This window comes from Rosa chinensis, chromosome 5, assembly GCF_002994745.2.
Source record: "Rosa chinensis cultivar Old Blush chromosome 5, RchiOBHm-V2, whole genome shotgun sequence".
Taxonomy (NCBI): domain Eukaryota; kingdom Viridiplantae; phylum Streptophyta; class Magnoliopsida; order Rosales; family Rosaceae; genus Rosa; species Rosa chinensis.
In genome coordinates, this window is record NC_037092.1 from 39,012,735 (window position 1) to 39,028,209 (window position 15,475).

Genomic DNA, 15,475 nt, shown 5'->3' on the forward strand with positions numbered 1-15,475 from the left:
TTTCCACCAATGCTATTTTTTTATATTGTCAAAATAGTGAAATAAAACATTATATCCTTGTTTTGACATAAAATATTTTTTTTAATCTCATAATAATATAACTATAGAATGAAGGAAAGAATAATATGATATTATATCTTCATTATATTAATAAAGATTAATCTCACAATAATATACTACAAGCAATATATTTTGACTTATTTCTTTCTTTCTTTCTTTTTTGTAGTGGAATATAAAAAATATTAGAAAACTAATCTTAAAAAGCTAAGATTAAGAAAAATATTGTAGAACTTAATTTATTTTAATTTTCTAAATAGTTAAACAAAATTAATTTTTATTTATTCAAATTAAAAATTTTAAATCGTGCTTTATAGTGGGTAGGCACGAGCACGGCCCGACATGATATGGGCTCGGGCCATGGGGCGGACCGGGCTTAATGTTTAAGTAAATGGGCCGGCACGAGCCCGACACGATAATAAATGGGCCGGCCCAAGCACGGCACGAAGCACGACTAGGCCCGCTTAAAATGGGCCGGGTCGGGCCGGGCCGACCCGTTTGCCACCTCTAATCCTAGTGTACGTAGGGAGTTTGTAAACCTTTAGTAGGGTTGTCAATAAGTCGTGTCGGGTTAGGTTCATGTCGGGTTGAGGTATTTGTCGTGTCGCAAAAGACAAACTCAATCTCAAACCCAACCCATTTAATAATCGTGTCAAAAATTCAAACTCAAACCCAACCTATTTATTAAACGGGTTATCCGTTTCCAAAACGCTTAACCCGTTTAATAAATAGGTCGTGTCATGTTAGACAAAATGACTATGTTAACCATGCAACCCATTTAACTAAAAAAATGCATAAATTAATTAAATTTGCTAAAAACTCCACAAGACGAAGAATATAAATAATTATAAATAATTAAATCCAATAATTATAAAGAAAAATATTTCAAATTGTCTAATTCTATGATCAAATACTCCCGACGTCTAAAATTTTAAGAATAAGTATAGCATATTCGGGTTATACGGGTTCACTTCGTGTTGGCGGGTGTTGACCCGTGGCCGACCCATTTATTAAATGGGTCATGGTGGGTTGACCCATGGTCGACCCGCTTTTTAATCGTGCAGGTTGAACCCGCTTTATTTCGTGCGAGTTTCGAGTCGTGTTATCGGGTCGTGTCGAAATTGACAGCCTTACTTGGTAGATGATTTGGGAAAACAAAAACCAAGATTTTTTTTTTTTTTTTAAAGGGGTTTGGAACCCAACCACTGGGAGGCTCAGCCCCACGCCTAATTCTATTTAATTTTGCATCCGGGGGGGGGCGGGCTACATAAGAAAAATTACATTGATCCTCATAGAGAACGTCCTGAGTGATAACAGGCGTCTCCTCTAAACAAAATTTATCTAGCAAGGTGAGCTAATCTATTGGCCACACCATCAAAAACAAAGAATTTAATCTAATAATAACAGTCTAAAGCAAATTTGTATAGATAATTAGGGTTGAATAATGCTTAGAGGGGGGGGGGGGGGGGGGCTACAGCTACATAAGAAAAATTACATTGATCCTCATAGAGAACGTCCTGAGTGATAACAGGCGTCTCCTCTAAACAAAATTCATCTAGCAAGGTGAGCTAATCTATTGGCCACACCATCAAAAACAAAGAATTTAGTCTAATAATAACAGTCTAAAGCAAATTTGTATAGATAATTAGGGTTGAATAATGCTTAGAAGGGCATCGCTGATAATGATAGAAGCATACAATAGCCAAAATGGCTTTATATGAAAAATCGATAGAGCAGTTTGGGCAAAGTATGACTGTATGACCAGGTGAGCAACACTATTAGTTCAGTGATTGAGAAACTAGAAAACTTTATTCAAGAAGAAAAGGAAAAAATGCCCCCTATTATTATGGACAAACTAGAAAAGAGAAAATAAGGGAATAAATCAACCAATGCACAATAGATCTGGCAAAACATCCTGTCATGTTGTATTTGTCTGTTTCGTATATTTATTGTGGAACACAATAACCAACCATTAAGTCAATGTGTGGAGGATGCTAAAATCAAAACCGAACCATTAAATTTTGTGTTAACCGTTAAATCCCAATATGACTCATTAAGACAATAACTAAATGTTTACTTACAACTTCTTTTGTTTTTTTGAAAGGAACTTACAACTTTTTATAAACTTAGAGTAACGTAACAAAGCACACATACATCTTATACGGTCGAGCTACTTTTTTCTTTTGAAAGTTAGTGGTTGAGGTTGTTGTCGTGAAAATTGAGAAAGGGTGATGAATTAGGGAGATGCTTTATTTAGATAGAGAACTCAAAATTTACAAGAATACCCTTACGTTAATAGTTCTTATCGTGTTAACGAATTAACACTAAACTGAACCATTAAAATTCATGTTCTTATCATGGTAAAAAGTGATCCTATATATATGAAACCAAAACCTCAAACTAAATCCTTATAAATTCATTAATATTCGTGTCGTGTTATCGTGTCTAGTACACAGCACAAAAGTGAAAGATTGACATGTAGTTCTAGGAGGTAAAAGGGAGACACTGGGATAGTAGATCTACATGTATTCTGCAAACAGTATATTTTCTCTGTCGCCCAAGCACATTTTAAAGAGTTGCAGCCTTGCAGGTAGAGAGGGGTCGGAGAGTAGCTGCATCCTTCTATATTATGTATCGAGGTTCTTAAATACACTGGGATACCATTGCAATGTTGTCAAAAACAGTACACTCAGGTCATACTTCTATACTTTAAAAGCTGCTTCCTTCATACACAACCAATTTTATTTACAACATGGGATTTTGCAAAACAAAAGATCACATCTGTTTGATAGCGCAACAGTTTCTTCAATATATTCATGCAAAAATGAACAAAAAGAAAGTTGAAAAGGATACAAAAACTCTCGTCATATAATTCTTGTTCACTACAACTAATAAGATACTGAAAAACATTGTCAGATATTTGCGTTCACTTCTTATTATGCTTTCCAAACACAACATCGACTAGATTTTCTGACTTTTGAAACTTGACTAATAGATTCAGCCATTTTATTCCTTGGCCTACCTGGACGCCTCTTAGCAAGCGGAGGCATGATGACAACATCGTCTGGGATCTCATGCATCACATTCTTAATGTCAGGTATGGGAGACATAAGAGTAGCATAAGAACTTCTAAAGTACCTTGACTTGAAGTAATCATCAACATAATCATAAATGCACCCGATATTTTTCTCAATGGCAACTAGTGCATGAGCACAGGGAAAGCCTTTTATCTGCCACTCATGACATGAGCAGAAACGATTATCCAAATCGACCATCACAGAATATTCAGCATGAACCTCTAAAACAGATTGACTAGAACGATAAGCCTTCCAATATTCCTACAGACCATCAAGTTGTTGTTCAAGGTTTTCTCCATCTCAGGACAAAAAACAGAACTCCATTCCTCTGCTTCACAACGTTTTTCAGCCATCAATGCCATGAGCTTAATACTGATGCCATCAACCATTTGGCAGATAGGCAAAGTGCACAGCTCAAAAATCGAAGAACTAAACGATCCAGAAACTCTGTTACACATTTCACCATATCGATCGATTGCCCTTAAAATAGGCATATGACCAATTCTCCTTAGGATGATCTTCTAAATAGGCCAGACCTTTGTAACAATCAGATACCAATGTAATTGTCCTACCAAGAAGACATGTATGAGTAATCTGATATTTCAATGATATTATGCATGTATATAACTTATTAGAAACACAATATCTATATACAGCACAATGACCAGTTAAGAGAATGACGATGTAATACAGCTTGTTCTTCTATTGATAAGACATACAATGATTCATCACCCTAACCAATAATAAAAATAACTAATGTACCTTGATTTCCATATTTCCCAGTAGCACCAATTAAGTACCCATTATACTTGCATTTCAGGAATGTTATATCTATGAACAACAAAGGTCTGCACCATCGAAACTTCTCAATGCAAGCACCATAGCAAACAAATAATCTCTGAAAGGAGGAAGTCTTGGGATCACACTCCAAGATACAGTCCGACCCTGGATTAGTTGTCATCAAAGCATCTCTATACCAAACTAATTGACGATAAGAGAGGGATTCATCACCATGAACTGTTCTCTTAGCCAGTTCTTTCGCTAACCAGGCCTTACGATAAGAGACATCAAGACCATATTTTTGCTTGAAATCCTTAACAATATCAATTGGTTTAATAGATGGTTTCTCACGGATTTGATCCACCAGAACAGAAGAAATAATTATCGAAGTGGTCAACTTACTTGTCTCTTCAGGTAGGATAACACTCTCGCAAGTGTGAACATTATTTAAAGTCTTAATGTAGAAAAACCCATTCAATTGACACTTGGAGGCATGTATACGCCAATTACATGATTTACATCCATCTGATAGCTTCTTTAAACATTCAGCAATAATGCGAGTCCTATCATTTTTTACATAACGAACACGGAATCCCATCTCAAAGGCATACTTACACAACTTGTTACGAAATTCAGCTGCACCACCCTCAAACTTCTGTCCTACATGATTAATATATTCCTTCCAACCTTGAGACAAATATGCATTGCCTTCATGCACTCCAGCGTTCCCAAAATGTTCATTTTCGTCATTGAATTTACTTTCTACCATGCATGACGATAATGATACATGATTAGATGCTGCAAGATCAGATATTGCAGGATCATCAGGTGATGAATGATTAGGTGTTCCATGATTAATTAGACAGTGCAGGATCAGAGGCTGCATGATCAGAAGTTTCATGGTTAGATGCTGCATCATTAGACATTTCATGATTAGGCACGGCAAGATCAGATGCTGCATTATTAAAAGCTGCACAATTAGACGATGAACAATCAGAAGCTGCATGAGCAACATCCTCCTTACGTGAACTCCCAAGATCCTTTACCAATATATCAACAAAATGACTCTTCAACATGGATAAAAAACCTGAGCATCATGTGCACGTCCATATCAGATTCCAACATGCAACTAGAATGCTCATCAGGAAGAGAAAATGTCAGCTTAAAACCCCCTACTTCCAGTTCCATAAACCTTGAATTTATCTCATTACAAACATCTGCATAGTATTTAGTATGTTCAAACAATGGAATGACGACAGTGACCGCACGATAACTACACCTTGCTATTATAGCAGTCTCCATTCCTCTATAAATTTATAATATCAAAACAGGAAAAACATAAGGAATAATAAGTCAGCGCGTACCATTGTAACTGTATGACAATTGGAACAAACATGTGACTGATATATAGTAACATATCAAATTTCATGAAAGAATTGATACGAATCAATGAAATTGAGGCATTTGAATCAACAAAACAAGTGAGGAGTAGTACAATATTTGCGAGATTAATGGCAAAAAAGATCCATATAATTAGATTCTTAGACTTGGAAATGCCAACAAAGCTTCTTTTTACTAGAATGAAAAAGCAAATTCAATTTCATAATACAAAAGAAAGTACAACTCCTGCTAATCAATCCATAGAAGTACTCAACAATGATTGCAAAAATTATTTACATCAACTCCTGTTAATCCATGTACTGAAAAGAAAGTACAAGAACCATAAAATGCTGCAGAACACAGTCAAATAACACTTGGGATTAGCTGAAAGAGAAACAGTGAACAGATTCAGAAGAATGAAAAATTGAAATTATGTACCCCAATTTGAAGGAGTGTCAGAAATTGACGACTTTTCTGATTACTATTCTCACAGCATAGAGTGAGAGAGGTGTATCTGAACCAGCAACCAGGGGTCGGAGCGATGGAGGCGTCAAGAGCATCGAAGAAGAAGAACAAGTGAAGATCGGAAATTTGAGAACTGGCGTCTAGTTTTTAGGCTTTTGGACGGAGACACGGAGTATGAACAACTTGTAAGGTTACATCCGTCAAATCAGTTCATTATTTTGATCCAGCGGACGAAAATTTCATTAAAAATAGCGAAATTATAATCCGGCGATGCGCAGTACCATATACTCATTTTATACCATGCACGATCAATTACATTAGTCTCAATAATTATGATTACCGTATGTGGAACGATATCGCAGCTACAAAGAAAAAGAGATAATAGTATTTTATATTTTAAATTTTTTTTTTTTTTTTTACAGTTTGGCTCCGTATATTGTCGTCTTCCCTAGAGAAAATTTCTAGCTTGTTAGTAGTGTTGGAATGAATGCACGGGGAAACCTGAGTTCGAAACCCAACTTTGGTAAGATCGGCAGTCCATTCCCCGACAGAAGATTAGTCTTCCGACTTATCCTCCGGGGTTGGGAGATCCTCCTGGGAGCAAATCCCTAAACCAGAACAGTTTAGTACAGAATTGGGCAATTTAACCACAAGCCTCATTACTTCCATTCTATAACAAACCACAGCACATTTGCCTGAAAAGTTGCAATATTATTCTTCTCTCTACAAAATTAACACGATGGATGCATTATTATTCCCATGTTCTTCAAGTTGCAAGCAACCAAGCACATTTAGTTTTGCAAACGGGAAAAACAAAGATTTAAAATGAATTTTTAAGACAACAAGACATATTGTATCGTTTGCTCAAGGCTGTCTGTAGTCTGCTCCCATCTGTAGTCATCTAAAGCAGTAGTGTATTTGAGCAATTGGGTTAACTTTTGCTAAAAACAACTGAAGAAGCGGTGTCAGACAGTTTCTTCAATATGAGTATTCAGTAATACCTATTAACAAGATGTTCAAACAGTATCGTGACTCTTCTACACTAAAACAAAACTGCTAAGAACCTAAATCAAATATTCGCAGTACACGTCTTCTTGTTATGTCGTCCAACTGCACCACATCGACCACATTTTATGGCCCTGGGTAGTTTCTCAACAGATTGAAGCTTTTTAGCCATCGGACCTGGAGACTTCCTTGAAAGAGGAGGCAAGATAACTCTGTCGTCTGAACCTTCATGCATTGCATTCTCCATGTCGGGTATGGGAGAAATAAGAGTTGCATATGAACTTCTAAAGTAGCTTGACTTGAAGAAATTGCTAACATAATCATAAATGCTGCCAGAATTCTTTTGACCAGAAACAAGTGCATGAGCACAGGGAAAGCCTTTTCTTTGCCAGTCATGACAAGAGCAAAAATGATTACTCAAATCAACAGTAATAGTACCCTCCGCATGAACCACAAAAACAGAAGCACTAGAACAAGTAACATTCCAATCCTTACCCACAATCAAGGTTTTGTTCAAGGTTCTCTCCATCTCGGGACACAAAACAGAACTCCATTGCCCTGCTTCACGATTCCTTTCAGCTATTATATCCATGAGCTTAATCCCAAGACCATCAACCATTTGGCAGATAGGAAGCATCCATAGCTCAGAGACCCAAGAAGTAAATGATTCAGAAACATTGTTACATATCTCACCATATCCATTTCCCTTGAAATAAGCATAAGACCAATTCTCCTTGGGAAGATTTTCAAGAAAAGTCTTAATAGGAGCACCACCCTCATCTTTTAAATTTTTCAAATTAAACTCGAAGGCAGCTTCAGTTGGAGCGTAGGCACATCGCATAAAAAGATCAACAATTCGTTCTTGGAAAAATTTCGCATACGTAGCAGGAAATATTGAAAAAAGATTCTTCTTCAAACCGTCCAAACAAAATGCATGATGAGATGTAGGAAATATGTTTGAAATACCTTCAATCAAACCTTTGTTACGATCAGATACAAATGTAATTGTCCTGCCTTCCGGAGTCAAAACTTTTGCTAAATTATCAAAGAACCAGCTCCAGTTTTCATCGCTTTCCGAGTCCATGATCGCAAACGCAAAAGGAAAATATCCTGAGAACCAATAACATATAAGTACAGGGAATGAGTAATTTGGTATTTCAATGATATACACTACATTCAAAATCACTGTACAAAACAAATGCAAGTACCTTATTCAGGTAACTACATATTAATGTTCGTTTTCCAACTATTTTTGATATAAGATGATATGTAAAGTATCTCATCAACCATCTCAGTAGGTAGAAATAACTTAAACTATACCTTGATTTCCATCCTTCCCAGTTGCACCTATTAGCTGTCCTTTATACTTACTTTTCAGAAAAATAGCATCTATGAACAACAGGGGTCTGCACCACTGAAATCCCTCAATGCAAGCACCGTAGCAAACAAACAATCTCTGAAAACGAGAAGTCCCTGGATCAGACTCCAACACACAATGTGATCCAGGATTGGTAGACATTAAAGCGTCTCTATACCAAACCAACTGATGATAAGACAAGGATTCATCACCATGAACTTTGCTCTTAGCCAGTTTTGTCCCAGCCCACGCAATACGATAAGAGATATCAAGACCATATTGTTGCTTAAAATCCTTGACAATATCTGCTGGTTTAATTGTTGGTTTTTCACGGATTTGATCCACAATAACAGAAGATATGATCTTTGAACTCATCATCTTACTTTTCGGCCCACGTGTACAGCTCGTGCATGTATGAACATTATTCAAACTCCTTATGTAAAAATAGCCATTTGCTTGACATGAGGCACCAAATATATGCCAATTACATCCCTCTGACTTCTTAAAACATTCAGCAATAACGCGGAACTTATCGTTCCTTGTGTAAACAAAACGAAATCCCATCTCAATGGCATACATACGTAACTTGTTACGGAATTCAGTTGCTCCCCCCTCAAACTTCTGACCAGCATGACTAATATATTCCCGCCAACCTTGAGACAAATATGCATTATCTTCATGTGATGTTGAATTCCCCAAGTGTTCATTCTCACCAGTGGCACTGTGAGTTTCTACTGTGCGTGACATAGGTGTTGTATGAATAGGCACATTATTAGAACCTGCAGACTCTACATGATTTTGGCCAGCGCCTTCAATATTGGAATTCACACGATCCTTCACTAATATATCAACAATCCTAATATTCAACATTTCTAGACACATCAACATCATGCGCACATCCATATCCGATTGCAGCAAACAATTAGGGTGATCAGGGATAGCATATGTCAGCTCAAAGCTCCCTATGTCCAGTACCTTAAACCTTGAACAAATCTCATCACAAATGTCCGCATACTTACTATTTTCATACAATGCAGTTAGGAATGCTACTGAGCGATAAGTGCACTTTGCTAGTGTAGCACTATCCAGTCGTCTACATATATAAATTATAGAAACATACAAAGAGAAAAACGGGTCAGCAACAACCACAGAATAGCATACCAAAATACCGATGCAACATATTGTTACTAGATACAGTAATGCCATCTAAAATAACTACAATAACAAATAATATTACAAAAGTATAAAACCATAGACCACGAAACAAGTTCTTTACGACATGTTTACAGTTTTCCAAATAATGAGTACAATGCAAGAGCTGTAATCACAAGTTAATTGTCTTACACTAGAGTCTCCCAAAGCACTCAGTAATCTAACTCTAAAGTTTATTCGGTAAATTCCTCAATTCCATTCCTATCAGCTGATATTCTTCACAAGACTATGAGTTTACAAAAGCTCTTTACTCCTCAATTAAAGACTCAACCACTCCTAAAGGTAGTTTGAGTTGGGTGCTTCCAACTTCTTTTGCATCTACTACATTCATAAGTAAATTATCAGTTTGTAATGAATTTAAAGATACAAAACCCAATATAGCTACGTCATAATTGTGATGTGAAAGCAAGTGTCCAAACCCATAATCATATAGATCATTGTACACTGGAAATACTGAAAAAAGATGCGGAAATCGGTAGAGCAATGTTTATGAAACTTCAAACCAAAAGCCTCTATTAAACAAAACTGGAATGTAAGAAGGAAGCCAGATAACACAGTTTAAAGAGGAATTGAGAAATAGGACAAGGAAAAGAAGGTAAATTACCCTGATTCGAGTTTGGGTTCCATATCGGAAGACCTGCAAACTGCTCGAGAGTGAGCACAAGGGACAAGGTAAGCAATTGTCTATTAAAAGTGATCGATCGGACCGGGTCCGGACCGGGTTCGGATGCCCAACAAAGCCTCGTCTCCTCGCCCATTTACCCAAATTTAGGAAAACTTTTATACACAATTTCTTATTCTTTTTTTTATCCCAAGGCTAACTATAGCCAATAATAAGATAACACATGTCCAATAACGGGCTAAACGTGTTTGATAAGAAAAATGTGAAGGGGAGAGAGAGAGAGAGAGAGAGAGAGATAGATGGAGCAGAGGAGAGAGAGAGGGTGCGGGGCGAGGTAGCTCCGATCGGTGAGAGAGAGAGTGCAGACGCCTGCGATGTTGGGTGGGGGAGAGAGAGAGAGGAGAGAGATCGATATGTACAGAGAGAGGACAGTGATATAGTTTATTGATTAGGTTGAGGGTAGAATAGTCATTTTCCTTTAGATTGAGTTAGTGAGAATAAAAATCTGTTGTTGGGGTGAGTGAGATAATTTTTGTTCATTTTTGTGCTTTGGGTCCTTGACCCAAATAAATATATGAATAATTTATTAACTATTTCAATTATAGGGAGAGTCATGACGAGAATCACTAAAATGAGGACTTTTTAAACAACGGTTTGCGAGACTCATTTTATTAGATTACAGCAAATCAACCGTTGGATGTTTATATATGCATAAGTATATCACTCTTGAAAAAATTCTTCCAAATTGTTGATCGTTAAGGTACCGAACTAGATCCAATCAATAGACAAACCAAATCTGTCAAACCTGAACCGTTCATGTTCATAAATAATAAATCAAGATTATAAATGTCTTAACGATTTTCAATTTGGTTGAAAAATTGCATAAATGATTTACAAATAAATATCTAAACATCTAACAATTCATTTTATTTGCAGAAATATGTTCGAAAAGTGGATCTTACCACACAAAGTCATCATGGTCGTTGTTAGAAGGTCTCCCTTCAATTACGAGAGATTGAGAGTGCATTAAGGCCTAGTTTGAGATTGATTTTGGAGGTGCTTTTGGACCTGCTTCTGCTTTTGAGCTTATGCTATGCTGTTTGGTAAATTGTCTAGAAGTGGCTTTTGGTCTAACTTGCTTCTCCTAGAATCTGAAATTGAGAAGCAACCAAGTACTAGCTTAGGGAAGCTGCTTTTGTGGAAACACGGAGTGAACAGGGATTGATTAAATGAAATTTACTCTTTTTTCCTATTATGTCCTTATCTTTTCTAACACTTTACCTTGACCCAGATAGGGTTTTGTTATGCTCAGCTTCTCTCTTCCCCCTCTGCCGTCAAAACTCAAAACACATCTTCCCATCGATCGATCTCTCCTGTGTCTTCAAAACCTTATTCTGTCGCTTCTCTGCCACACGCCCCAAACCCAAAGCATTCCCGGACCCCAGCTTCTTCAACCTCCTTTCGTACTTGGTAAGCTCCTCATCAGAACCACTCTCCACATCTTCCTTGTTTTTCCTCCTCCCAACATATATTATCCCATTCGTGGACTTGATATTTGTGATTGGAGCTGTTAAGCCGTTTTCTGGTAACCTATCTACCTCCCGGAGTAACATCAAAGAAGAAGAAGTTGTCCAAAGATACAAGATGATAACCCAAAACAATGTTTTGCCTCCTCGGTTCCAAGTCCATAGCAAAGCTGATTAGCTCGCAGCTTCACCGGATGGGATAGTCGAATAGCCTTCCAATTCAACAGGAGTACTGGAAATCAAGTGCGCATTTTTCGATGGAGAGAAGAGCCAGGCCTTGCCGTGGTTGCGCATTCTGGTGCACTGTATCCCCCAGGCTCAGGGATTGATGGAGATTCTTGACAAATAGTGGATGCATTTCTATGTTTAGACACTGAATGGGGAGTAGCTTGTTTAAGTTGTACAGGGACAGGGAGTATTGGGGTGTTTTGGAACAAGCTCTCTCGGATTTTTAGTGGAAACATGTTCAACCGGCGAGGGAGATTTTCAGTAACAGATCGAAAACGGTGGGGAGCACGCATTTGCTATTGAAACTGTTGAGGCCAGCAGAAACGCATGAGATGATTGATCATATAGTTTGTGAAAGCATTGTCTGTAGGTCTGAGTTGTTGGTGCGTGAAGTCCATGCCAAAAAGCAAAATTGATGTACCCACGCCTATTGTATAGACAACTTTGTGCATACTTTTGAGATCAAAACAATTCCCCATTCGATTGCCAGTGGTTTAGCCTTTTTGAGTCAATTCGTCGAATATTAGCGTCCGTAGCCAAGCGTTTTCAAGTTTCTTAGCAAATACCTGGTTGTTACACCTGTTAAAAAGAAGCCAACACATAAAGCTACAGAATTTTTCATTGCTCAAGGAACAAATCAATATCATGCAGTACGATTGTAGTTAACAAGACTTGTAAATTCTGTAATCGAGTAAATATAAGGAGCATCATGTTTATTTGTAAGACATGGATTACTTAAGTTTCGAAAGTCTCATGATAAGGTTAATTAACGTAGATGATAATGATGTTAACTTTAATTGTTAGTTTTTATTTGAACCTTTTACCAATAAAAAAGATTGACATGGTTCTAAAATTTCTAGATAATGTTCATTCTGATAAACATCATACTCCGATGCATTTAGAAAAGTTATTAAATAGTTTCGGACTGTGATTCAAGATAATTTGATTGGTTCATGTGGCCTTGCTTTGATAGTGATTGATCTATTCTCTTACTTTTATTTCTATACCGCATTTACGCCTATATAAACACCATAATGAATTAGTGATTTGAAGATCACGCACATATAAACACTGTAGTGAATTGTGTAATAGTAAAACATAATTTGCATATTGAAGAGTTTAAAGTAAATCTTTTATTCGGTCCAACCAAGAGTACAAGAATAATACATGAGAATTTTTTTTATTTGGTATAGTTACATAATCAAAAAACAAAATTATGTATTTTAGTAGCATATTTTAGCATGTATGCCAATTTTGGTAATTATACCAGCCAAATCACTTTTGCCTTGCAACTTACCAAACACCTACCAGTTGTTTTTCGTTCTCAGTGCTTTTAAAAACAGTTTATCAAACACCTCAGCTGCTTCTTCTCACAGCAAGTTCGGAAGTACTTCTTCTCACAGCACAACAATCTCAAACTAAGCGCAAGTCACAATACGAGCCTACGAGGCCGAGCGAGGGTTAACGGTGGCATCGTCCTTCAGCCACTCTCTCCCTGTGTACTGCATCTACACTCCCCATTGGCCAGGCCTACCCAGAAAAACTCGAGTGTTGATTCCTGAAATGTTGAATGCCTGGTTTCCCACCAAAAGTCCTATTATACTCCAAACCATAATCACTAACCTTCATGAAAACTGCAAATCAATGTCGGAGCTCAAGCAAATCCATGCTCTGCTCCTCACTTCTGGCCTCTCCCAACAGCAATCCTTTACTTCCGAAATCATCAGTTTCTCAGCGCTATCGGATTCCGGTAACATAGACTACTCGTACCGGGTCCTAACCCAACTCCCCACCCCAACAGTTTTTGATTGGAACGCAGTCATCAGAGGCTACTCCAAGAGCAAAAACCCCAACCGTTCGATTTCCGTCTTCATCAAAATGCTGCGCCATGGGGCCTCACCGGATTACTTAACGTACCCTTTTCTGGCCAAAGCCTCGGCGCGTTTGTTGAAGCGTGAGCTTGGTGTGGCGGTGCATGGCCACATTGTCAAAACTGGGTTTGAGTCGGATAGGTTTATAAGTAACTCCTTGATTCATATGTATGCTACTTGTAGGGATGTAGTGTATGCACGTAAGGTGTTCGATGAAATTCCTGTGAGGAACTCGGTTTCTTGGAATTCCATGCTGGATGGATATGCAAAGTGTGGGGATGTGGTTTCAGCTAGGGAGGTGTTTGAGATGATGCCGGAGCGTGATGTTGTGTCTTGGAGCTCTTTGATTGATGGGTACGTCAAGGATGGGGAGTATGGGGAGGCTTTGAAAGTGTTCGAGAGAATGCGGGTTATGGGGCCGAAAGCGAATGAGGTGACTATGGTGAGTGTTTTGTGTGCGTGTGCTCACCTAGGTGCGCTTGAGCAAGGGAAGACAATGCATTGTTATATGATGGAGAATAAGTTGCCGTTAACTTTGGTGTTGCGAACGGCACTTGTGGACATGTATGCAAAGTGTGGAGCGGTAGACGAGGCTTTACATGTTTTTCGTGGGGTTTCGTTGCAGCAGTCGGATGTGTTGATTTGGAATGCAATGATCGGAGGACTTGCAACTCATGGATTAGTCCAACAGTCACTTGAATATTTTAGGGAGATGCAAATGATTGGGATTGTCCCGGATGAGATCACATACTTGTGCTTGTTGAGTGCTTGCGCTCATGGGGGCTTAGTCAAAGAAGCTTGGTCTTTCTTTGAATGTATTGGTAAACGTGGTATGACGCCCAAGTCTGAGCACTATGCTTGCATGGTGGATGTATTAGCACGTAGAGGCGAAGTAGAAGAGGCATACCGGTTTATATGTCAAATGCCTAGTGATCCAACTCCTTCCATGCTAGGTGCTCTGCTTAATGGGTGCACGAACCACGGAAAATTAGGTCTTGCAGAGGTTGTTGGGAGGAGGCTTATCGAGATACAGCCAAATCACGATGGTAGATATGTCGGCTTGTCAAATGTTTATGCTGTTTCCAAGCGCTGGGATGATGCAAGAAGTCTAAGAAAAGCCATGGAAAGGAGAGGGGTGAAGAAGTCCCCTGGGTTTAGTGTTGTGGAGATATTTGGAACCCTTCACAAATTTATAGCCCGCGATAAATCATACCCTGATTCGGAAGAAATTTATGGGATGCTGAATGTTATTGTAAATGAAATTAGATCTGATACTGATAACAGAGATCAAGAATTCTTTTTTTATGCAGTGGAAAATTTGTGACATTCATCACCTATATGCTTCTCAAGAAACTTGGTGACATTTGAAGCTCAACAGAACACAGGGCTTCAAACTGTTACCATTTGGGAACTTTATGAGCGAGTCACATTCAAATAATATCGATCTGTATCCTTTGGATCTTGTAAAAGAGCACTCCACAAGGGCCGCAAAGCTTCAATTTGTAAAACAGAAGAGGCACCACAAGGTCATGGATCACATTCATAACACTTCACCCAACCGAGAAAAGGTGGCATACCGCGCGACATCAGTACTCGATTTTAGATCTTCTGTTAACACATTAGTTCATTGCACGTTTGACACAAGCATTTCAATGAAGAAACGTGAGCTAAACCATCTTCAAGCTTTTACTAGGACACAAGCGTATTATCTGTTGGTAAGACTTTGCTCAGACTCCGATTGTGTGCTGATAGTTGCACGGCATGCTTTTTTCCATCTTTTTTTTTATATTAGGTGCATAACATGTTCGAATACCTACAAATATCAAACGTATTGTATCAAGGATAGATATTAGTTTATCCGGTAATACAACCGGTATGAAAACAGACTATACTAC

General features: G+C 38.1%; 2 protein-coding genes across 2 annotated transcripts; one reads left to right on the forward strand and one right to left on the reverse strand.

The window, feature by feature from the left end:
* Positions 1-6,723: 6,723 nt before the first annotated feature.
* Positions 6,724-10,075, reverse strand: LOC112201660. The gene is made up of 3 exons (XM_024342570.2): positions 9,938-10,075; positions 8,085-9,214; positions 6,724-7,874 (listed from the first exon to the last, which is right to left on the reverse strand). Exons 1-3 carry the CDS (start codon positions 9,958-9,960, stop codon positions 6,829-6,831), a joined length of 2,199 nt encoding a protein of 732 aa, XP_024198338.1. The 5' UTR covers positions 9,961-10,075; the 3' UTR covers positions 6,724-6,828.
* A 3,026-nt stretch (positions 10,076-13,101) lies between these two features.
* Positions 13,102-15,308, forward strand: LOC112167582 (pentatricopeptide repeat-containing protein At5g08305). The gene has a single exon (XM_024304624.2). The coding sequence runs from the start codon at positions 13,273-13,275 to the stop codon at positions 14,902-14,904; it is 1,632 nt and encodes a 543-aa protein (XP_024160392.1). The 5' UTR covers positions 13,102-13,272; the 3' UTR covers positions 14,905-15,308.
* Positions 15,309-15,475: the final 167 nt, after the last annotated feature.

Coding starts and splice junctions, on each gene's coding strand:
- LOC112201660 (XM_024342570.2), bottom strand. CDS start 9,960: ATGGAACCCAAACTCGAATCAGG. Junction 9,215..9,937: donor GAACCCAAACTCGAATCAGG/GTAATTTACCTT, acceptor TTATATATGTAG/ACGACTGGATAGTGCTACAC. Junction 7,875..8,084: donor TGGGAAGGATGGAAATCAAG/GTATAGTTTAAG, acceptor ATTGGTTCTCAG/GATATTTTCCTTTTGCGTTT.
- LOC112167582 (XM_024304624.2), top strand. CDS start 13,273: ATGTTGAATGCCTGGTTTCCCACCAAAAGTCCTATTATACTCCAAACC.